We start from the raw sequence: 24387 nt of genomic DNA, 5'->3' as shown, positions 1-24387 counted from the left end.
GGCGGACGGCAGCGGGCAGAGCTGGCTGGCGGCGGGCAAGGAGAAGGTGAGGGGCGGCGGGGGCCGGGGCGGGCCGGGCCGGCGGTGCCGTGGGTCCGCCGGGTTCGGTTTGGCGGTTTTCCCTCCCCCTGGCCTCCCCCACACCCTTTTTGGGGGGGGGTTGGTGTCATTTTACTTAGTTCCCCGGCCGCGGCGTGGGCGGCGTATGTGAAAGTCCTGGGGAGGGGAAAGTGTCCTGGAGCGGTTCGGGCTTCCATTTTGGAGTTCTGCCAATAACGGGGCCTTCTTTCCCCACCTGGAGGCCGAGGCGCGGCCCGGCGCGGCCCGGCGGGGGGACGGAGGGCGGGCTGCGGGCTGGGGAAACGGGCAGTTGACCGAACTGCCTGGGGCTCGCTTGCCTGGGGGCTTCACCCTGCTGGAGCACGAACGATTCGGCTCGGAAGACCCAGCCGAATTCAAGCGAACGGCTTATCAGACTAGCTTCTCCGGGGTGAAGCGGGTGCGATTGAAAAATCCGTTGTAGGTTGCTTCTCCCCTTAGTTCACAGTGACTACGCTGCTTGTATTAACATGGCATTTGTCTGTAAGGACTGTAATGTTCCTTCTCAAAGTCTTTCACAGAGTGGGAGATCTTACTGTCAGGTGTTGATGTTTCACTTAACATTCAGATTTCATTGCCCTTTACTCATTTTTCCTCAATGCTCTTAGTTAGAACCCTAAAAAAACCCCACCCCAAGATACTTCTTTTCATCTCCTTGTAGTTGCCGGATGGAGTATCAAGTCGTTTCCCAGCAACACTTAGCTGTGTACAAAAGTTGAACATTTGCAGCTCTGAGCCTCTTGTCATAAACTCATCACATTCGATCTTACTTTAGCCTTTTTCTTGGACGTGTTTTGATTTTTATTTTTCTTCCCCCCCGGGCGACAAACTCATTGAAGAGCGTTTCTCTTGGCCTTACACTTGGTCTTTTTACCCAGTGGAGCTGGGGCTGGGGGTTGACATCATTCTCACAGAAGGCATGTTCAGTTTGGATTTCAGATTATTATTATTTTTCACAGCTGAAGGAGTATCAGCAGAAGAAGAGCCCTGGAGTAGCTGCAGCAAGTAAGGAAAACTGCAAAACTAAAGGAGACGGTCGACCTGAGACTCCCCCGGGCGATGACCAGCAGCCTCCAGAGAACGTGAGTGCCTCGGTCTTTGTCCCAGCTCATTTGCTACCTCCTTGTTCTTTGGTTTTCTGAACAACGTGACTAGAGCCGGGAAATGGTTATGCGGGTGTAATGGATGACTGGCGCAGCTGCCTGTATCGCCAGCACGCGAAGCGTGCCACAATAGTTAGCAGCTACCGCTGCTGGAAGGTGCACACTAGAGCTCAGGGTACGTGCCAAAGCCGTGTCTGATCATGCGGCGCTGTCACGCAGCCCTGGGTGTGCCCAGAGCTGCTGCTTTGAGCTGCGTGCTCCTGGCCAGCCGGAGGATGCTGGTTTCTTTGGCTCCCTCCGATCGACACTTTCTCTCTGTCCTTTTCTGAGCCGTTCCCCCTTTTCTTTCACCTCTTTCAGATTCAGAACATTCTGAAGGTGCCGGTGGCAGATCTGAAGCGCTCCAATGGGGCAGCCATACCCTCATTGGACAGGAGGAAGGTGAGGCAGTGCTCGTGTCCCTCGCAGTGACTCGCTCTCCCTACTGCATGCTTCAGGTTCTGTTTACGCTGGCCTCGATTTCTTGGGTGGAGCCTTGTCCTGACATAGCCCCTGTCAGTTGCTTGAGTTTTGTTGTTGTTTTTATTATCATGGAGCTAGTTGATACCATGCGTTGCCATTGCTCGTAAAGTGCTTGCGCCCTTCTGGTTTGTGTCGAACTGAACGTGTGAAAAAGTGAACCTTGTCAAAACCTCTTCCGCGAGACAGCTGAGCTTTGAGGAAAAGGAGGAGTGTGGGGTGAGGCGATAAACTAACTGAGCTGCTGAGGGCAAGTGCAGTAGGGAGAGGCAGTGTTTTCTTAGTCTGTATTTCTCCCGCTGTGCGTGTCGTTGCTGTATTCCCTAGGGCCTTGCTTCTGAAGGGCATGACTCTGCTGATCTCCAGGCAAGCAGCTGCCCTGAGGAAGCTGTCTAGTTATTCCTGCCAACCCATTTTACAACAGGCGATGAAACTGGCAAGTTCCAGTACTGGGTTTAAATAGGTTTAGGCAGGAAGTTGGATCCTTTGAGTCAAGCGTTTACAGGCTTTAGCGTCTTCACGTTGCCAGGCTTCTGAAGAGGCAAGGGCAGGAACTATGCCGATAAGCAATAGAAACGTGTTCAGGCACAAACATAAAACCCCAGCCTTTTTAAACCAATTCTTTTCAGGCAGTTTATTTAAACGGAAGGCTTGATCAAATTGTGATAGAAGCTCAGGGAAGTCAAATTTGGTAGCCCAGAGTTGTCTTCCACTGTTGCTGTGGCAAAGCTCTGATTTTCGTTTCACTTGCATCATTTTGGTAGCTTATTTTCCTACCATTGCTTCAGTTCAGTTGTCATAAAGTAACTCCTGTTTACTACATATCCGTGCGTCTCTTATCAATAAACGTAACTATAGTAATCACCAGGGGTACCAGTTAGATGCAGTGAAACCTGCAAGATGGAATGGAGTTCACTCTGATTTGCCTTTGTATTCCTTTTGTCCTGTTAATTCTCTTGATATTTGATGTGGAGCTTTAAGCAGTCAGCTCAAGAAAACACTCCTGGATCTCAGCGGTGTCTGCAGTCATCCTACTGAACAATATGATATTTAAGCATTGAGAAGCAAAAAATCCTGGTTTAGAACGTAAACTTTCAGCAGTGGGAAGAAAAGCTGAGTGGGATGAATGGACAGCATGTATGCATGGAAAGATGTATTCTTGATTTAGTGGGAAAGAATGGGAAATCAACCTGCATCATTGACATTAGCTTGTCGCAGAGGGAGTCTGCATCTCTCCTTACCCAGAAAAGGATGTTTTCTGTGTGTGGTACTTTGGAGTGAAAGGCGCTATAAGGAGCATTATTGTGATAGTCAGTTCTTCCTTAGTAGTGACTTGTTTCCGTGGGGAATAAAACTGGCTGACTTGACTGCTTTGCTTGTAGTCTACATCATATGTGAATGGAGAAAGTGCTGTTTCTTCCACAAATATTAAGGAAACGGAAGGAGGTTGTTCTCAGTGTCCCCGTCCCCCCCCGCCCCCTTTCTTATTTGCTACTGTTGATAACTTACTGGGACTCTGCTTTCGGCAGTGTTAGCGAGACCTAATTGAATGCACAGTTCTCGTTCACTGCTGTCTAGTGTTGTCTTGTGCTATCATCGGGTAGTTGTGATCAACACTGGGGGGCAGGTATCGGAGGTGTTTCCAGTTTGGGGACTGGGGATAATCTGGCTTCCGTGCAGCTGCCGTTCTTATTTCTGAGTCACTGTTGGGTCAAAATGAAGCCTTGGCAGAATGGATAAAATGTGTTGATGTCTCAGCTGCTTTTGTTGAAACGGTAGATTTTTGTTTTGTTTGGAGAATCTGATTATCACAGTTCGATAGGATTTATTTTTCTGTCCTCTTTAATTCCTGCTTTTTTTCCTCCCCTCCTCCTCTTCTGCTCCTTCCTTTTTCTCCTGTCTGCATGTGCCCATCAGGCACGTTACCGGGAGCTGGCAGTAGCCCTGGATTCCAGCAATCTTAACGAACAAGCAGTTCGTTACACAGATAGAGGAACTGGTAAGAAACAACCCAACCAACCAGTCTGACATGGTCCTCGCTGCTCCTCCAAGCTCTTTGGGTGTCTGCAAAGTTATGGGTTCCCTCCTAGTGCCACAAGGAAGGCTGCTTACACGGCACTCTGTAGGGAACAAAATGAGCTGCACGGAAAACCTGTTAAGGGGCTCAAAGTCTAAGGCCGCTGGTGAATGTATTGGCTCAACTGAGGAACAAGAAACGGAGTTTTGTTGTTTCCATTTAAGTGTGCTCTGCTGATCTCATCAGGCTTTCCCTGGATGATAAGCATCCTGATAAAACAGCTATTTCTGCGCCTGTCCGAATCCTTGAAACACACAACTCTGGTGCTGGCAGCAGTGTGAAAACCTGTTTCTGCAGGTGGTGCTGCTGGTCTAACGATATCGGCAGAGTGGGAGCAGTAGGTCTCTGAGAGGGTCTGGGGCTGGTTTCTGATCATATCCTCAGCTTCTCTTGGCGCGATGAGTGAACTGCTTTGTCCTGTGGCCTGCATGGATTCCCGCTGCAGCTTTTCAGCCTTCAGCTTTAACACTGCAAGAAATGCAGCCAAGTGGACTTGTTTCAGTCTGACAAGAGCCTTTCTTGTGTGAAATGCTTTTCCCCATTGTGTTCCTCTGTAAAAGTACACTTTTTGCAAAGTTCAGCATTTCCCGGTGTACCCCGTGACCCCCCCTTGTTGTTTTCCTTTGGGCTTTGGGTTATTTTTGTTCCATTCTGTTTCTTTTTGTGTTTTAGCTGGGCTGCAGAGGAACTTGGCATAGTGCATTGCCCACCCAAGATTCTCCTTGTGTGCCTGCTTTTACGCTGGCCTGCAGCTGTGTAGGGCCTTTGCTGCATTTGTGGTCTTGCCTTTGCTTTTGCTGGTTATGTTGTGCATGGGCATTGCTAGAACCAAAACCTCTCGCTCATCGCTCTTCCATCTGTAGTCACCTTTCAAAATGCATTGAAGTAGTAGCAGCAGTAGTAAAGAAAGAGCTTGGACAATGCTCATTCTTTGGGAAGGCAAAAAAGCCCTGCTTATGTAGTTAGTTACGAGGCATCTGTGAAGAAGCTGTCAGGGAGACAACAAGCAAATAGCAAACACAGCAGCACAGTTGTGTGGCGGCCTGGGTAGGCAGCTGCCACCTTTGTCTCCTTCACCTCATATCTAAAGGTGCATTACCTACGGACAACAAATCTCCAAATACTTCACCGCTAAGATGGAAATGGGCTAGGACAGAATTACCCCTTCTCTTTGTATCTGGCTTCAGCCCTCCCATACCACCTCCCGCAGAAGTCTGCCAACACAAGTGCGGCTCTGCGTGACTTAAGGCCAGCTCTTCAGTGGAAGAAAGGTCTGAGGTCTCAGTTCAAGGAAAAGACTACGTTTTTCTTTGGGGTTATTGGTTGGTTGTTTTTTTTTTTTATTATTGGTGGTGTTTTTTAAAAAAACCCAGCATTTCTGGCGATCATCCCAATACACCAGGATTACTGCCATCAGTTGCACAGATGTGGGGGTGCGAGTTTAACTGAAGTTGGTAGATGCTCAGATGTAGACATGGAGGGGTTTCAGCAGCGGTGTTGGAGAACAACTGTGGCAATCTACTGAGCGATGAAAAAGATGCCTGGCATATGAAGTACATTAGTGAGGGCAGCTCCAGATCTCGTATTTTTAATAGCTAAGATGAACTTCCTAGTCCTCTACAGAAAGGGGTACAGAAAGTGGAAATTCTGTTTGCGTGAATTGGGCATGTATCCTACTTTGTTGAAGTGAAAATGTGTTTCAGATGTATGAGAGTATTTTCTCTTGATACTGGTGCATCACTTTTCTTCCACAGAAAGAGCAGAGCCAGGAGGCAGTGGATCAGCTGGAGAAGGTAAAGTGTGTCCTGGTTTTGGATAGGCAGAAAAATAGTATCTCTTCCTTGGCGGCGCAGAGAGTATAGTGGGCTGTGGCCCAGGCACGTGTGGTCTTGTCTTATGTTAGATTCAGTTTCATTTGTAGCGTAGGGTTGAATGATTTGACTTCATGAGTTAGGCCTGCCTGGCAGGTAGCGTTCTTATTTTGACACAAGCGAACGTTTAAATACTCAAGTATTAGAGGAGTGTGGTGGAGGCAGGAGAATACAAGTCCTTGCCAGCAGCTTGCTTCCAAGCACTACCGTTTTTATGCTAGCAGCGATTGTGCTATGCTGTTACTGCCAATCTAGGATGGATAAATAGTGAAGGCGTTCAAATAACGCAGGGCTGAAGTATGTCTTTAAAAGGCTGCTGTCGTTTCGATGCTGCAAGTCCTACCAATGTATCACTGCTTTTTTAGTTTGCTACAAAACAAGGGTTACCCATCTATGTTTTTGTGCTGAATAGGCATCATTTCTTTATACAGGAAAAGAAGGAGTTGGAAAAGAAATTTTCTGAAGAGCAAGCTGCACTGAGGGAACAGCTACGGGTATGGCAGAGCCTCCATTACAGTAACACTGCCTGCCTTCTGCTGTTCTCTGGATTACTGACCATTCATAGTCTTTACTCGGGAAGCCGCGAGCGCGTTCCTTCAGAAAACTGGGAGTCAGCCCGACTGTGCTTAACTGCACGAGCTCTTTCCCTTTACTGAGTTAGCCTTTTGTGGCAACAGTGATGTTGCAGTTACAAGCAAAGAAGTTTTGTGCTGAGCCGATTTTCCTTTCCCAAAGGTTCGTGTCCAGACTATTGGAATTGTAACTTCTGAGAAGCCTGAGTTGCAGGCGGCCCTTGCACATACTCGAGAAGCTGCAGGGGAGAAATCAGGTAATTGACTGTGGGCACTCCAGCTCAAGCTGTTGGTCAAAGTGTGAATTTCAAGCCAGAGGCATGACAGTTGCTGGCAGCCAGCTCACAGCAGTGGCCGACTCCTCGGTGGGCAATACTTGGCACCATCGCTGCCTCTGTCGCCAGAGCTGCCCCCAAGTGGGAGCATGTTGATCCCATGGCAGTTGAGGTTCTTTTGTGCATCGCTAAAGCCTTGTCAGCCCTGTTCAGCCCCGGCGACTACCCCAGGCTGTTCCTTTCTGACTTTCTTCTGATCCTTTTAAAACTTAGTTCCCTTTTTGCCACCCTCCCTCCCACACAGCTATCGCGTAAAGGTAGGTTTTACCCGAGCCCTTCATTCTGAACCAAGTTTGAGCGACTTCTTCTATTAGAAAGAAAGATCCCAACCAACATATTGCCTATTCTGCAGAGGAAGTTTCGTCATCTCCCTCAAAGTGAGGATGGTAGTTACAGAGAGCTTTACTGCCCAGAGCTGCTAGTGAGCCACCTGTAGAGCCAGGGGCGGAACCAGGTCTGCTGACTTGCAAAGCTCTGTGCTGCCTTAAGAGCTTGTTGACAAAGTAGAAAGTGCTGTTTAGCAGTTCCAAAAAGCTCTTTGTGGTCCAGCCTCAACTCACTCTGTTCTGACTTGTTCAGGAGAAGCCGAGAGCCTCTCTGATCGTTTATGTTCATCGCGCGAGAGGGAATTGGAGCTGGAACGTACTTTGGCCTACGTCTCTCTGCAGCAAAAACGGGCAGAGAAGGTAAGTCACCTCTGCTTATGCTTCACCAGCAGCTCTGCCTTTGGCTATTTGCTTGTCAGTACACTAATGCAAAGTCTGTAGTCCCTGCTCGGAGAAGGGGCAGAAATTAACATTCTGAATTGTTAATTAACCTTGTAAAGCCCTGTGTTCTCCATGGTCAAGGCAAACTTCATTCAGGTTTCTGTGACCACTAATCATATGGTCCAGTTGCTGTCTTCAGATCCGGCACCTCACTTCATTAGTCTTGCCAGCTCCACACGCAACAGAAGCGCCACCGAGACCTTGTCTCAGGAGGGTCTCCATCAGGCAGACACTTCAGTGTTGATATTCATCCAGAAGTCTGCAGAAATGACCTCACGTTCAGTTAGTAGCATCGCGTTTGAAAAGGCTGAGCAGATTTATTCCTGGCAAATTCAGGAGGTTCTAAGAAACCTGTCCTGAAGGATTTTGCCAAAGTTCTGATGCTTTCCACTTCAGCTGATGTGCTAAAGGTGAAATATTTTGCTGAAGTCTGCAGCTGAATCAGTCATTTCTTTTTTTCTGCAGCGTAACGAAGAGTTAATGAAGGAGCTAGAAGACCTGAAACAGGAGCTGTACAAACAAAGGTAAGTCCATTTGCTGCTTGTTACTGCAGAGTAACACTGCTCTTCCCGGTAGAGCCACAAAACATCACAAGGGGCATGCACCACAGGTGGTGACTTGGGAGGCTGGATATTCAGCTTAAAAAAAGTGACTGGATGTGATGTTTCTGTGATTCTAACTGTTACGACTAGCTGGATTGTAAATTTATGACATGTACTTGCCCAGACCCGTAGTACATACAGTGATGCTGCTTTAATTTTGGTTTGTTTCAGCAAAAGCAGTGAGGAAATGAAGGTGCAGAATTCGAAGCTGTCACGGAAGTTTCGCTGCCTGGTTTCCCAGGACTCAGCCTTGCAGTTATATATAAAGGATATGCGTAAGAAACTGGACATGGCTGAACGGAGGATCCAACAGGTGCCCATACTGCTTCCAGGCTGTGAGGGTAGATCACACTGACCGTTGTAAGACTTTGCTTCTGAGAGTGGGGGCAAGGCTTAACCCTTGTTCGGAAAGGAAGGCACAAAACCTCATCAAGGCATCCTCTTGGTCAAAGGCCTTCAGCGAGGCCTCTGAGGAACAGAAGGTCTGTTTGAAGGAGCTGGAGCAGTAGACTGAAAGCTGTTGTGACGCTGGTCTGCGAAAAGAATGTTGTACAATATGAGAGGGTGACTGAACATACAGCGCGTGACAATACAAAGACTTTTCCTGCTTTGTATCTGTTTGGCATTTTGGTTACGCAGCTGTCTCGTGGTCTCACTGAGAAGCCAGTTGAATAGGGGTGGTGTTTGTACCCACCCTTGCAGAAGGTGAATTGGACAATGGTAACTCGAAGGTCAGCTGGGGAAAGTTAAGAGAAGCAGCCAGTTAGGAAGGGAATTCAGGAAGCCAGCTGTTAGCAGTTCAGAGAGCAAGCCGGTGTGAACCTGAGCCTGTGAGGGAAGAAACTGCTCTTTTGTTTATTTTTGGGTTTGGTTTTTTTTTTCCTCCCCAGACAGTGGCTTAAGTTACCCTTGAAATAAAGGCAGCTGCTCCTCTTCTGGGAAAAGTACTGTGTGCCAACTGACATGCTCCAGACACTGGCTTTAAATTCCTGACGTGTTTGACAACTTTTAAAATCACAAGCTTTTAGACCATCTGATCTGGCTGTGTAATACAGACTCTGGAAATGCACAAAGTTTCTGAGCCCAGTTTTTTCTCTGCTGTCGTTTTCTTAGCATGGAGAGATACATTTTGATCTGATTGGCTGTTATGTGGACCGTTGTGTCTGAGGTTTCAGAAATAATTTGTAAACTGATCTTTAATTGCAATATGTCATGACAGATTTCTTTTTCCTGTTGCTGTCTTGTAAAAATCCTGCGTCAGGAGAATGCTGTTCAGAAGCTCACTTGACGCTAATAGGGCAGGAAAGCTGATTGTTGGCATGAGCTGCTGCTGCCATTGGTGTCTTAACGCGAGGCAGACCCTTCCCGTCTCAGCCACTTCAGCTTTCTTGGCTGTGAAACGCAGAAAGCCCAGCAAAATAGGACTCCGTGTGTGAAAGCAAATGGATCAAGCATGGCGTGCCAAGCTGAGCAGAATTACTAACTTTTTTTTGCTATGTTATTAGAACCTCACAATGCATAATTTCCCGAGAAGTGTCTTGTTCCTAGTTCTCTCTGTTTCCAACAAATCCAGCTGTTCAAGTAGTTTATTGAGTTGTTGGTTGTTTTTTTTGATTTGTTTCACAACTGATGGTGGAGGAAGAAGGAAGTTCTTGTGGTTATGGCTCATTACTGTTCTTTGCATCTTGAAGCGTTAAGCAAACAGAATGTCTGGACCGGAAGAAATGAAGGAAACATTTTTGACATGTACTGGTGAAGGTATTCCTCTTGTCCCTCTGATGTTTCATATTGAGGAGTGTTTGAACCAATAAGGGTGAGGTGACCTGTAGCTGGAAGAAGTAAGGGAGTTCCTGACCTTCCTAGAAGCACCTAACGTACGTTTTCCCTTGAGAGCACAAGTATCTGTCCTGCTAAAAAGAAACGGAGAAAATTCTGTTTGTTTCCCTCTGCAGTCTTCCACTTTATTGCTTTCCTTAAATGTCTTCACCATTACCGTATTCTTGCTGCTCGATTCACGAGAAAAGTGCTGAGCAGGTAGACGGGGAATGCCAAGAGAGAGATTTCTTGTTTCCCGTGAAGTGCCAAGAAGGAAGCAACTGAAGTAAGAGGGAACCCTTGCAGGTGGCATTGCAAAGAGCTGTGATACATTGCTGGGGTTGGATGTTGAAAACGATTATCTTGTTTGTTTTGTAGTGTTTTTAAATTATGGCTTAGCAGAGCTGGATGATGAAATAATTTGCCATGAAACGCTAGAGCACTGCTCCGGGTCTTCATGGCGCTCTGATGCTGTACAAGATAAATGAAGTTGTCCAGTTCACGGTGGGTAGAGGTGTGGTCAGATGCTGTTCGTCCTCCCACGAAGGCTGGATGAGAACTTGCATTGCTGTCCAGGAACAGGTTTTTGGCCCTTTTCCGTTTAGTTTCTTCTAGTCATGGGATTCATCGCTCCATGAGGGCCACTGGCACCTGATCCCAGCCACGCTGAGTTTGGCCTGTTGGTAAATGTCCTCCTTCTAAACTTGTGGTTCATAGCGTGCCACACATCTCACCAAGTTTTAGAGGGAGCGTTTGAGTTTGACTCAAAAAACTAGCAGTTTTCAGGTAGTCGCTGACCTTTTCTATCTTAATCTGCATCCAGCGATCTCTGTTTTCCCCAGATATGTCCTGAAGGTAGCGCTTTTCAGAGCAGAGTGGCCACCATCTGGCTTTGCCCTCGCTCGCTTCTTGGTGCGTCCTTTGCCATTAATCTAGTGTGTGAACTTGAAGAGTTGGGTGACGTTACTGCCCCGTGTTCTCGGGTACAGCCTCGTTTTGATCCTTTTGTCCTGTTAATTCTCTTGATATTTGATGTGGAGCTTTAAGCAGTCAGCTCAAGAAAACACTCCTGGATCTCAGCGGTGTCTGCAGTCATCCTACTGAACAATATGATATTTAAGCATTGAGAAGCAAAAAATCCTGGTTTAGAACGTAAACTTTCAGCAGTGGGAAGAAAAGCTGAGTGGGATGAATGGACAGCATGTATGCATGGAAAGATGTATTCTTGATTTAGTGGGAAAGAATGGGAAATCAACCTGCATCATTGACATTAGCTTGTTGCAGAGGGAGTCTGCATCTCTCCTTACCCAGAAAAGGATGTTTTCTCTGTGTGGTACTTTGGAGTGAAAGGCGCTATAAGGAGCATTATTGTGATAGTCAGTTCTTCCTTAGTAGTGACTTGTTGCCTTGGGGAATAAAACTGGCTGACTTGACTGCTTTGCTTGTAGTCTACATCATATGTGAATGGAGAAAGTGCTGTTTCTTCCACAAATATTAAGGAAACGGAAGGAGGTTGTTCTCAGTGTCCCCGTCCCCCCCCGCCCCCTTTCTTATTTGCTACTGTTGATAACTTACTGGGACTCTGCTTTCGGCAGTGTTAGCGAGACCTAATTGAATGCACAGTTCTCGTTCACTGCTGTCTAGTGTTGTCTTGTGCTATCATCGGGTAGTTGTGATCAACACTGGGGGGCAGGTATCGGAGGTGTTTCCAGTTTGGGGACTGGGGATAATCTGGCTTCCGTGCAGCTGCCGTTCTTATTTCTGAGTCACTGTTGGGTCAAAATGAAGCCTTGGCAGAATGGATGAAATGTGTTGATGTCTCAGCTGCTTTTGTTGAAACGGTAGATTTTTGTTTTGTTTGGAGAATCTGATTATCACAGTTCGATAGGATTTATTTTTCTGTCCTCTTTAATTCCTGCTTTTTTTCCTCCCCTCCTCCTCTTCTGCTCCTTCCTTTTTCTCCTGTCTGCATGTGCCCATCAGACACGTTACCGGGAGCTGGCAGTAGCCCTGGATTCCAGCAATCTTAACGAACAAGCAGTTCGTTACACAGATAGAGGAACTGGTAAGAAACAACCCAACCAACCAGTCTGACATGGTCCTCGCTGCTCCTCCAAGCTCTTTGGGTGTCTGCAAAGTTATGGGTTCCCTCCTAGTGCCACAAGGAAGGCTGCTTACACGGCACTCTGTAGGGAACAAAATGAGCTGCACGGAAAACCTGTTAAGGGGCTCAAAGTCTAAGGCCACTGGTGAATGTATTGGCTCAACTGAGGAACAAGAAACGGAGTTTTGTTGTTTCCATTTAAGTGTGCTCTGCTGATCTCATCAGGCTTTCCCTGGATGATAAGCATCCTGATAAAACAGCTATTTCTGCGCCTGTCCGAATCCTTGAAACACACAACTCTGGTGCTGGCAGCAGTGTGAAAACCTGTTTCTGCAGGTGGTGCTGCTGGTCTAACGATATCGGCAGAGTGGGAGCAGTAGGCCTGAGAGGGTCTGGGGCTGGTTTCTGATCATATCCTCAGCTTCTCTTGGCGCGATGAGTGAGCTGCTTTGTCCTGTGGCCTGCATGGATTCCCGCTGCAGCTTTTCAGCCTTCAGCTTTAACACTGCAAGAAATGCAGCCAAGTGGACTTGTTTCAGTCTGACAAGAGCCTTTCTTGTGTGAAATGCTTTTCCCCATTGTGTTCCTCTGTAAAAGTACACTTTTTGCAAAGTTCAGCATTTCCCGGTGTACCCCGTGACCCCCCCTTGTTGTTTTCCTTTGGGCTTTGGGTTATTTTTGTTCCATTCTGTTTCTTTTTGTGTTTTAGCTGGGCTGCAGAGGAACTTGGCATAGTGCATTGCCCACCCAAGATTCTCCTTGTGTGCCTGCTTTTACGCTGGCCTGCAGCTGTGTAGGGCCTTTGCTGCATTTGTGGTCTTGCCTTTGCTTTTGCTGGTTATGTTGTGCATGGGCATTGCTAGAATCAAAACCTCTCGCTCATCGCTCTTCCATCTGTAGTCACCTTTCAAAATGCATTGAAGTAGTAGCAGTAGTAGTAAAGAAAGAGCTTGGACAATGCTCATTCTTTGGGAAGGCAAAAAAGCCCTGCTTATGTAGTTAGTTACGAGGCATCTGTGAAGAAGCTGTCAGGGAGACAACAAGCAAATAGCAAACACAGCAGCACAGTTGTGTGGCGGCCTGGGTAGGCAGCTGCCACCTTTGTCTCCTTCACCTCATATCTAAAGGTGCATTACCTACGGACAACAAATCTCCAAATACTTCACCGCTAAGATGGAAATGGGCTAGGACAGAATTACCCCTTCTCTTTGTATCTGGCTTCAGCCCTCCCATACCACCTCCTGCAGAAGTCTGCCAACACAAGTGCGGCTCTGCGTGACTTAAGGCCAGCTCTTCAGTGGAAGAAAGGTCTGAGGTCTCAGTTCAAGGAAAAGACTACGTTTTTCTTTGGGGTTATTGGTTGGTTGTTTTTTTTTTTTATTATTGGTGGTGTTTTTTAAAAAAAACCCAGCATTTCTGGCGATCATCCCAATACACCAGGATTACTTCCATCAGTTGCACAGATGTGGGGATGCGAGTTTAACTGAAGGTGGTAGATGCTCAGATGTAGACATGGAGGGGTTTCAGCAGCGGTGTTGGAGAACAACTGTGGCAATCTACTGAGCGATGAAAAAGATGCCTGGCATATGAAGTACATTAGTCAAGGAAGCTCCAGATCTCGTATTTTTAATAGCTAAGATGAACTTCCTAGTCCTCTACAGAAAGGACAGCGGAAATTCTTTTTGCATGAATTGGGCATGTATCCTACTTTGTTGAAGTGAAAATGTGTTTCAGATGTATGAGAGTATTTTCTCTTGATACTGGTGCATCACTTTTCTTCCACAGAAAGAGCAGAGCCAGGAGGCAGTGGATCAGCTGGAGAAGGTAAAGTGTGTCCTCTTTTTGGATAGGCAGAAAAATAGTATCTCTTCCTTGGCGGCGCAGAGAGTATAGTGGGCTGTGGCCCAGGCACGTGTGGTCTTGTCTTATGTTAGATTCAGTTTCATTTGTAGCGTAGGGTTGAATGATTTGACTTCATGAGTTAGGCCTGCCTGGCAGGTAGCGTTCTTATTTTGACACAAGCGAACGTTTAAATACTCAAGTATTAGAGGAGTGTGGTGGAGGCAGGAGAATACAAGTCCTTGCCAGCAGCTTGCTTCCAAGCACTACCGTTTTTATGCTAGCAGCGATTGTGCTATGCTGTTACTGCCAATCTAGGATGGATAAATAGTGAAGGCGTTCAAATAACGCAGGGCTGAAGTATGTCTTTAAAAGGCTGCTGTCGTTTCGATGCTGCAAGTCCTACCAATGTATCACTGCTTTTTCAGTTTGATACAAAACAAGGGTTACCCATCTATGTTTTTGTGCTGAATAGGCATCATTTCTTTATACAGGAAAAGAAGGAGTTGGAAAAGAAATTTTCTGAAGAGCAAGCCGCGCTGAGGGAACAGCTACAGGTAAGGCAGAGCCTCCATTACAGTAACACCACCTGCCTTCTGCTGTTCTCTGGATTACTGACCATTCATAGTCTTTACTCGGGAAGCCGCGAGCGCGTTCCTTCAGAAAACTGGGAGTCAGCCCGACTGTGCTTAACTGCACGAGCTCTTTCCCTTATACTGAGTTAGCCTTTTGTGGCAACAGTGATGTTGCAATTACAAGCAAAGAAGTTTCATGCTGAGCCGATTTTCCTTTCCCAAAGGTTCGTGTCCAGACTATTGGAATTGTAACTTCTGAGAAGTCTGAGTTGCAGGCGGCCCTTGCACATACTCGAGAAGCTGCAGGGAAGAAATCAGGTAATTGACTGTGGGCACTCCAGCTCAAGCTGTTGGTCAAAGTGTGAATTTCAAGCCAGAGGCATGACAGTTGCTGGCAGCCAGCTCACAGCAGTGGCCGACTCCTCGGTGGGCAATACTTGGCACCATCGCTGCCTCTGTCGCCAGAGCTGCCCCCAAGTGGGAGCATGTTGATCCCATGGCAGTTGAGGTTCTTTTGTGCATCGCTAAAGCCTTGTCAGCCCTGTTCAGCCCCGGCGACTACCCCAGGCTGTTCCTTTCTGACTTTCTTCTGATCCTTTTAAAACTTAGTTCCCTTTTTGCCACCCTCCCTCCCACACAGCTATCGCGTAAAGGTAGGTTTTACCCGAGCCCTTCATTCTGAACCAAGTTTGAGCGACTTCTTCTATTAGAAAGAAAGATCCCAACCAACATATTGCCTATTCTGCAGAGGAAGTTTCGTCATCTCCCTCAAAGTGAGGATGGTAGTTACAGAGAGCTTTACTGCCCAGAGCTGCTAGTGAGCCACCTGTAGAGCCAGGGGCGGAACCAGGTCTGCTGACTTGCAAAGCTCTGTGCTGCCTTAAGAGCTTGTTGACAAAGTAGAAAGTGCTGTTTAGCAGTTCCAAAAAGCTCTTTGTGGTCCAGCCTCAACTCACTCTGTTCTGACTTGTTCAGGAGAAGCCGAGAGCCTCTCTGATCGTTTATGTTCATCGCGCGAGAGGGAATTGGAGCTGGAACGTACTTTGGCCTACGTCTCTCTGCAGCAAAAACGGGCAGAGAAGGTAAGAGTCACCTCTGCTTATGCTTCACCAGCAGCTCTGCCTTTGGCTATTTGCTTGTCAGTACACTAATGCAAAGTCTGTAGTCCCTGCTCGGAGAAGGGGCAGAAATTAACATTCTGAATTGTTAATTAACCTTGTAAAGCCCTGTGTTCTCCATGGTCAAGGCAAAGTTCATTCAGGTTTCTGTGACCACTAATCATATGGTCCAGTTGCTGTCTTCAGATCCGGCACCTTACTTCATTAGTCTTGCCAGCTCCACACGCAACAGAAGCGCCACCGAGACCTTGTCTCAGGAGGGTCTCTGTTGCGATGGAGGGAAGACACAGTCACTCAATATGAGTGATCAGCAGACTTCGTTTATTGTCTCTTACAGTCACCTTTTATGCCTTCTTATAATTAGCTCATACATATTACAAAAGTTAAGCTCATTATTGGTTAGTTGCCTAAATACCAAGCCCACCCCTAGTCTCTCTTCTGTAGTTTTCTGTTCCCACCTGCAACATTCTTTTCCCACCAAAATCTTCCTGTTATTGTGTAACAAGGACAGCCAAAGACAGTGTATTTTGCTTTACTTCAGCTAAGCTGAGAGCGATGTGCATTTTTGTCCAGCCAGCTGGACTATGTCTATGAGACCTTTTTCAGCTAGCCACTTATCCACAGGTCTCCATGAGGCAGACACTTCAGTATTGATATTCATCCAGAAGTCTGCAGAAATGACCTCACGTTCAGTTAGTAGCATCGCGTTTGAAAAGGCTGAGCAGATTTATTCCTGGCAAATTCAGGAGGTTCTAAGCAACCTGTCCTGAAGGATTTTGCCAAAGTTCTGATGCTTTCCACTTCAGCTGATGTGCTAAAGGTGAAATATTTTGCTGAAGTCTGCAGCTGAATCGGTCATTTCTTTTTTTCTGCAGCGTAATGAAGAGTTAATGAAGGAGCGAAAAGGCCTGAAACAGGAGCTGTACAAACAAAGGTAAGTCCATTTGCTGCTTGTTACTGCAGAGTCACTGCTCTTCCCGGTAGAGCCACAAAACATCACAAGGGGCATGCACCACAGGTGGTGACTTGGGAGGCTGGATATTCAGCTTAAAAAAAGTGACTGGATGTGATGTTTCTGTGATTCTAACTGTTACGACTAGCTGGATTGTAAATTTATGACATGTACTTGCCCAGACCCGTAGTACATACAGTGATGCTGCTTTAATCTTGGTTTGTTTCAGCAAAAGCAGTGAGGAAATGAAGCAGAAGAATTCACAGCTGTCACAGAAGATTCGCTGCATGGTTTCCGAGGACTCAGCCTTGCAGTTATATATAAAGGATTTGCATGAGGAACTGGACATGGCTGAACGGAGGATCCACCAGGTGCCCATACTGCTTCCAGGCTGTGAGGGTAGATCACACTGACCGTTGTAAGACTTTGCTTCTGAGAGTGGGGGCAAGGCTTAACCCTTGTTCGGAAAGGAAGGCACAAAACCTCATCAAGGCATCCTCTTGGTCACAGGCCTTCAGCGAGGCCTCTGAGGAACAGAAGGTCTGTTTGAAGGAGCTGGAGCAGTAGACTGAAAGCTGTTGTGACGCTGGTCTGCGAAAAGAATGTTGTACAATATGAGAGGGTGACTGAACATACAGCGCGTGACAATACGAAGACTTTTCCTGCTTTGTATCTGTTTGGCATTTTGGTTACGCAGCTGTCTCGTGGTCTCACTGAGAAGCCAGTTGAATAGGGGTGGTGTTTGTACCCACCCTTGCAGAAGGTGAATTGGACAATGGTAACTCGAAGGTCAGCTGGGGAAAGTTAAGAGAAGCAGCCAGTTAGGAAGGGAATTCAGGAAGCCAGCTGTTAGCAGTTCAGAGAGCAAGCCGGTGTGAACCTGAGCCTGTGAGGGAAGAAACTGCTCTTTTGTTTATTTTTGGGTTTGGGTTTTTTTTCCTCCCCAGTCAGTGGCTTAAGTTACCCTTGAAATAAAGGCAGCTGCTCCTCTTCTGGGAAAAGTACTGTGTGCCAACTGACATGCTCCAGACACTGGCTTTAAATTCCTGACGTGTTTGACAACTTTTAAAATCACAAGCTTTTATACCATCTGGTCTGGCTGTGTAACACAGTCTCTGGAAATGCACAAAGTTTCTGAGCCAGATTTTTAGATTAAGAAAATAGGTTTTAATCAAACAAGTCGTAAATACAAAATTGGTAGGGAGGAGCTGTCTAGCTCAGCCTGTTTTACAGGGCTAAAATCTAAGCTTTTTGATTTTAATCTCCTTCCCCCCTCCTCTTTTTTTTTTTTTTTTTTTCATTGAACATCACCGTGAGTTGGAGCACTTTAAGGTTGCCACATGGATCAGGTGGCAGGTTGCTATCAGGGGAAAGGCTATGCAGAAGTGGCGTGTTAACATTTTGCCATGACTTTTTGATTTTTCTTGGCAGTTGTCAAATCAGGCAGGGAGTCTGGATGCAAAGCAGCAGTTGCAGGTGGCACTGGAGGAGAAGGCAGGCCTGGAAACCTGGGTTGCTCAGGGCTTGTACGGAATGACATCCAGATCTTCATGTCTGTAAAGAAACTTGTGTGGCAGAAGAATGCAGCCTGAGCTTTGCGTTAACACTGGTTTCTTCAGGCTTTATCCCTGAAGCGGTCACTGCCAAATTTATTTAGCCAATACGATTTTCTTTGTGTTTTATTTTGTTTTGAACAGCTCTCAGGGTCAGTTTTCAAGCTCCAGGAAGAAAGAGATCAGTATGCAGAGAAACTGAAGGAGGTGCAGAGAATGTGGCAGCAGTAGGTGCAGCAGTTCTCTGAGCAGGTAACACCAGGGGCAGCGTCACAGCTGCTCTAGACAAACACAGGCAGGAGTGAATGCACCATGAACGTTGTTTTAACTTTCATGGTGTGGCCTTGCAGGTCCGTGCAATGGCAGACGAGGAGGCGGAGGAGCACATGGCCTGAGGAGACGATGACGTGGACTCCTGAGTTCGACCAGAAGACCTTTTATTAGTCCAGAACCCACGCTTATAATATCCTCGTTTGCTGTTCACGCGCCCCATACTAAATTATCATTGGTTAATCAATGCTGTTCACACATGTCTTGGCTACATATAATTGGTTAATTACTAAGCTGCAAATGCACTGAACTTCTTGCCTTTTTTTCTCTCTTCCTTCTTATCTCTGTCGGTTTCATGTTCTCAGCCAGCCGCGGAGATGTGGCATCGCGCATCCGCTCTGGCCTTGCTTCATATCCCGTCTTCCTTCCAGGCGTTCAGCCAACCTTATCGTACTTTCTCTCTTCTTTAGCCTTCAAGGCCCTTCACAGGCATCGTGGCCTCCAGCACTGGCCATAAAGCTCTCTACACTTCCCCCGTCTTTATTTTGAACAGAAACAACATTAGAGGTTAAACTACTTTTGAATCATAGGTCTTACACAGTTCGGCATACAGGGAATAATGGTCAATATAACTACAATTACCAATAACAATATTGCTCCGCGTGTTGTAAACTCCTGCAACCGTCTGGTGGTTCCCCGAGACTTGAAAAGATTCCGCAACCAATCTCCCAAAAGTTCCTGCCGTAAGCCCTGTGACATGTCCTTCAGTTTTTGTAACTGACTGTGAATCGACGCGGAACAGCCCGGAAGGTTCGTACAACACATTCCTTAGCGCTGTGCACTGTAGGCTACTGCAGAGGAACGAAGCTGGGTTAATCAGCACTGACAATGTACAGCTGTGGGCTGGCTTCAGGGGCGGTGGGTTGGCTGGTGTAGACAAGGTGCAGCTGTGGCTGGTTCTGTGAAGCGGTTGGGCAGCCGAGGAAGAAGCAGAGAGGGTGAGCGTGCCCTGGATGAGGCGAGACTAGAAGGCAGCAGAGGGACTGCCATGGAGAGTGTGATGGTAAAAGACCTGGCTGCAGCTGGCTCCTTTGGAGAGTGCTGCGACAGGCCACTCTCTGCTGTTCACTTGCCTTCTACAGGTGAGATCACATCCCTCCTTTCTTTCTGTCTCATGCTGGTTTCTTCTCGTGCTCCCTCAAAGTTATGTGACTCTTTGCTGCAGGTTCTCAGCTGCACGTTATCAATGTCAAAACAACCCACTGTCTCTGTTCTCTACAATTCACCCCTGTTTGTGGTTTTTGGTTTTGTTTCTTTGTTGGTTTTTATTTTGTAAAAGGTTGCTTTACCATGTTACGGAGTTGTCATCTCTTTTTCTTTTGTTTTCTTTCTCACTACTTAATTACCGATTTTGGCCGCCTTTTATGTGTACGTTTGTACATTTCAGTCGGGTTCACAAAATGTTAAACTTGTTATCGGTGCATTTCATGCAGAGGTCAACATACAGGTTTATGATTATTTAGAAGAACGTGCAATAAGCTATGGAAGTTTTATGAAAATATTTTTCAGGAACTTCTAATCAAATAAATGAGCATGAGAAATTGTGTTTAACTTGTAAATTCTATATGTAAGCTGTTAAGAAACATTTTCTCTCCTAAAATGAAAAGATAAAACCTACTTAAGAGCTCTTGAAATCTTGCCCTTGGGCGAGTGTTCCGCTGTGCCTCCATTCTAAGGCATGGAAGTGGAAATTGTGTAGGGCAAAGTTTTACTTTAAATAGCTGCTCGACTGTTACTGCTGCTTTTCAAAGAACCTGAAAGCATACAGTGAAGACTTGGAACTAAGCAAACAGCTGAATGGACACCTCTAGATTGTTACTGGAATTAAATGCAGAAGTTAACTATAAAAGTTTCTCAAACCATGTTTGCACCCGCCATGCGTGACTTGGTAAGACAAGCGAATGAGAGTAGAGCAAAACGCAGTCTTCATGACTTAAAGCCAGATTGTAATGATAATGTAAATCTTGGCACAGTGGCTGGAACTGTAGCTCTTTCATTTTTTCTTCCCGGTGGCGCAGCAGCTGCGAATTGGGCTAAAATAAAGACTCTAGCTTGTTGGGCAGTGAAACAATTTAATTCTACAACAGACATTTTATCAGGTCTTGCCACTGATGTTGATAGCTTACGCCACGCAATCTTGCAAAATAGAGCTGCTATAGACTTTTTGCTTTTGGCAAATGGGCATGGATGTCAGGATTTTGAAGGCATGTGTTGCCTAAATCTTTCTGATCATTCACAAAGTATTCATCGACAGCTGGAGGAGTTAAGAAATCGTATGCATCATGTCAAAGAAGGTTCATCAGGCATAGATTCTTGGTTTGCTTCTCTGGGCATAAATGGATGGTTAAGAGACTTGTTAAAACAGGGTTTATCTGTATTGTTGCTTATTGGTTTACTGTTGCTTTTGCTACCTTGTATTCTTTCTTGTATCCGAAAATTGTTTGAACGTGTTACCCAATCCTTCCTTGTCCAAAAAGAAAAAGGGGGAATTGTTGCAGAATGGATGAGAGAAAACGGCCACGGGTCCATGGAAGGACTGTGTGACACAGCACTTGACATGAGTTTGGAGTGAACCAGACTAGGCCGCAGTAAAAAAGTTACTGCAATAATGGACAATGGACAAGGAAGATAAGGAAAAGGTCAATGCTGAGCTTGCAGAAGATGTAGCAACTAACTTTGAGGAAGGCACGTAGAGCACGGAGCTGAGCTATGTGACCAGTTAACCGCAGAAACCGCAAGTAGGAGGCCGTACGAAGACGTAACCGTTAGGGCTTAGCCTATCAACATATGACTAGTAGGCATAATTAACTGGAATTGTATAAATGCCATAATTGCGCCGTAATAAATCGGAGCTTGCTTTATCACTCATACTGAGTCGGCTGCTTGCTTCCCCTCGCTCGTCGCAGTGGTTGGCTATTTTACAAGCGTATAATAATATGATTGGTTAACAATTGTTTACTGGGAAGATTTCTGTTTCCTGCTTGTTCTGGCATGTAGGCTCCTTTCTGCGGTTTCCCAGCTCCTCTTATCACGTCCCGTTGGCCTTGGTTTTGTGCAAACATCTGCAATTTGCTCCTTTTTCTTCATCCCACTGTTCTGGCCGTAACCTCGTCTTATTTCTTCAGTATTTTTCCACTTGCTTCAGAGTTCAGTATAATCATTCAATACAGCAAGAGCCCCAACACCTCCCCCTTTCTTTTTAAATACAGCATTAATACTGCGTTCCACACAGCTCTGAAAACATTGTAAAAGGCAAGGCACTAAAAGTAACAAAAGAATAACAAACAACAATATAGACAGACCTTGTTTCAATAAATCCCTCAACCACCCTCAATTCTTGTTGAGGTAAATAAATTGATACATTTAAAGGGTAAATCAACTGTTGCAAAAAATACGTATTTTTAACAAGTGTAGTATTCCACCAGGTACAGTTATCACTAAAGCCAAAATTCGTGTCATTATACTTCTTATCTAACCAACCCCAATATGATTGATTTATAGCCGTATAGTTTACTCCCAAAGGCTCAAAAGCTAGTTCAAAGCAGAAACGCATTTCTTGTAGGTGACATCTGAAGCACTTTTTTTTTTTTCTTTTTTTTTTCTTTTTTTTCCCTTTTTTTTTCCTTTCTTTTTTTTCTTTTTTCTTTTTTTTTCCTTTTTTTTCTTTCTTTTTTTTTCTTTTTTCTTTCTTTCTTTTTCTCTTTTTTTTCTTTTTTCTTTTTTTCCCTTTTTTTTCCTTTCTTTTTTCTTTTTTCTTTTTTTTTCCTTTTTTCTTTTCTTTTTTTTTCTTTCTTTTTTTTTCTTTTTTTTTCTTTTTTCTTTTTTTTTTCTTTTTTTCCTTTTTTTTCCTTTCTTTTTTTTTCTTTTCTTTTTTCTTTTTTTTTCTCTTTTTTTCCTTTCTTTTTTTTTCTTTTTTCTTTTTTTTTCTCTTTTTTTTTCTTTCTTTTTTTTTCTTTTTTCTTTTTTTTTTCCCTTTTTTTTTCCTTTCTTTTTTTTTTCTTTTTTCTTTTTTGTTTTTTTTCCTTTTTTTTTCTTTCTTCTTTTTTTTTTTTTTTTTTTTTTTTGGGGGGGGTGGGGGTTTGTAATCAAGTCCGTATTTTTCCTTGAGAAGCTTAAGCTGTTCCTCTTGTTTCAGGAGAGTTTCCAACTCTGATTTGTCGAATAGGTCCGTATTTCCCAAAAATATCATACGTTTCCTCCGCTGTGATTTTATACGGCAGGTTCTGAATATAAAGGATCCCATTGACCTCTGGGGGCAGCCAGATGTTAGCTCGCTTGGCCGCTTGCATCGCCATGGCGCCGATCGGAGGGGGGGGGGGTGCCGCCTTGGAGAGAAACCGCGGCCGGGACGGGGCCTGCCGGGCCGCACGCCGCTGCTCGCCGCTTGTTCCTTTTCAGGACACCAGGGTGGTAATTGCGCGACCATACCCCGTACAGCTCGATACGTGCGAGCCAAAGTCTTTACCCCCTTAGTCCCAACTTGCACAGATTCCCATAAGTCCTCTCCTACTTTCTTCCATGTTTCATTATTATATACATCTTGCGTAGAAGCAAGGTAACCACGGCGGCAACTCCAACATAGCAGATCAACTACTGCCTGCCGTGAGACTGGCGTTTCAGTTTTTTCTGCCAGTTTCATCAAACTGTCTACGATTGCTTTTTCCACCACTGATGCAGTGATTCCCATCCTGCTTAAATTCCCTGACTCACCGGTCAGCCGTGCACGTTCCGCCTTTCTTCGGGTGCCCAGCTCTCTCTCCGCTGGCAGCAGGATCCTCGCCGGCTCTGCAGCTCGTAACACGATCCTTAATGAATCCTCCTGACCTTTTAACCGATCCTGTCGACCCTCATCGGATCACGTCGGGGGTCACCAGATGCTGCGGGCATTTCGGGCGAGCGGGAGTCAGATTCAAATACTCACAGAGTTCAAGATCTGATCCGTTTATTGTACAAACCAGGTAGACTTTTATAAGGCATTCTATAAGCGTGCAATAATGTGGTTGGCTATTTTACAAGCGTATAATAATATGATTGGTTAACAATTGTTTACTGGGAAGATTTCTGTTTCCTGCTTGTTCTGGCATGTAGGCTCCTTTCTGCGGTTTCCCAGCTCCTCTTATCACGTCCCGTTGGCCTTGGTTTTGTGCAAACATCTGCAATTTGCTCCTTTTTCTTCATCCCACTGTTCTGGCCGTAACCTCGTCTTATTTCTTCAGTATTTTTCCACTTGCTTCAGAGTTCAGTATAATCATTCAATACAGCAAGAGCCCCAACAATCGCTGTTGTCACGATCTTTGAGCTTCGTAGCAATGCCTAGGTCACAATCCTTTAGCTTAGGGAACTTCACCAGGTGAAAATGCAAGCATCTATTTCTAACACAAATTTGCAGAATGCAGTTTAGCCACAAGAGACTTGATGGAGAGATATTATGTTGTATGGTGTATAACCTATGAGAAGTGGGAAAATGGTGTTCCTGAAAGAAAACGCTTCACTAGATCGTTACTTTGGAACGGGTTTTGCACCTGCTATACTGCAAGAATCCCCTAAGCAGTGATGTATCTTTGTGGACTTTGAGATATCTGTGTGATTAGGTTTAAACTTAACACGCAACCTGATTTCAAGTACAACTCTAGGCACAAGCGTGGGAAAGAGCATGCTGTCAGGACACAATCTTTCTCGCTTACAAGGTATCAAAGGGTATGTTACTCAAGTTAAAGTCTAACTTCTACGACAACTTCATTTTCACCAAAGGAGCTGCAGTTACGTACGCAAACTACTGCAGCTCAACTGAAGTTTCCCTGCTGCAACAGAGTACAGAATGCTTTTCCCACCGGCCTTAAAGGTTGTGGTGGTGGGGATGAAGGTGTGACAGATACTTCTAACCCAAAACAAATTTTCAGCTGTGTTAAATTCACCTGTACACAAAGAACACGTTATTCCTTCTGAGGCAACAGCTGAGGATTTGAACAGTCTCTTTTCACCTTGAGCTGTTCCCAGTTTAGAGGTTATGAAAAAAAGAAATAACTCAAAAGGTATTCTGTCAATATGCTGATGCAGTTGCATGCTAAATTCTGGTCACACTGAAATAGAGCTATGTTCTAGCATTCATATATAGGTAGCACTCCATTACAGCTTATGAACAAAATTCAGAAGTTC

General features: G+C 45.5%; 1 protein-coding gene across 10 annotated transcripts in view; it reads left to right on the top strand.

The window, feature by feature from the left end:
- LOC129736820 (golgin subfamily A member 2-like) overlaps positions 1–19527 on the top strand; it is a 430355-nt gene extending 410828 nt beyond the window's left edge. For 5 of the 10 annotated variants that reach the window (XM_055720950.1, XM_055720940.1, XM_055720948.1 and 2 more), the window contains 8 exons: positions 7809–7867; positions 8117–8258; positions 14503–14596; positions 15254–15360; positions 16272–16330; positions 16578–16719; positions 18046–18153; positions 18252–19527. In XM_055720950.1, coding sequence (XP_055576925.1) covers positions 7809–7867; positions 8117–8258; positions 14503–14596; positions 15254–15360; positions 16272–16330; positions 16578–16719; positions 18046–18132 — 690 coding nt within the window. In that variant the 3' untranslated portion in view covers positions 18133–18153; positions 18252–19527. The remainder of the gene's footprint in view (positions 1–7808; positions 7868–8116; positions 8259–14502; positions 14597–15253; positions 15361–16271; positions 16331–16577; positions 16720–18045; positions 18154–18251) is intronic. The other 5 variants (XM_055720941.1, XM_055720947.1, XM_055720945.1 and 2 more) reach the window with 5 other exon arrangements.
- Positions 19528–24387: the final 4860 nt, after the last annotated feature.

This window comes from Falco cherrug, chromosome 9, assembly GCF_023634085.1.
Source record: "Falco cherrug isolate bFalChe1 chromosome 9, bFalChe1.pri, whole genome shotgun sequence".
Classification (NCBI taxonomy): Eukaryota; Metazoa; Chordata; class Aves; order Falconiformes; family Falconidae; genus Falco; species Falco cherrug.
The sequence above is the reverse complement of the archived record's forward strand: the minus strand, read 5'-3'. Positions and strand labels throughout refer to the sequence as shown.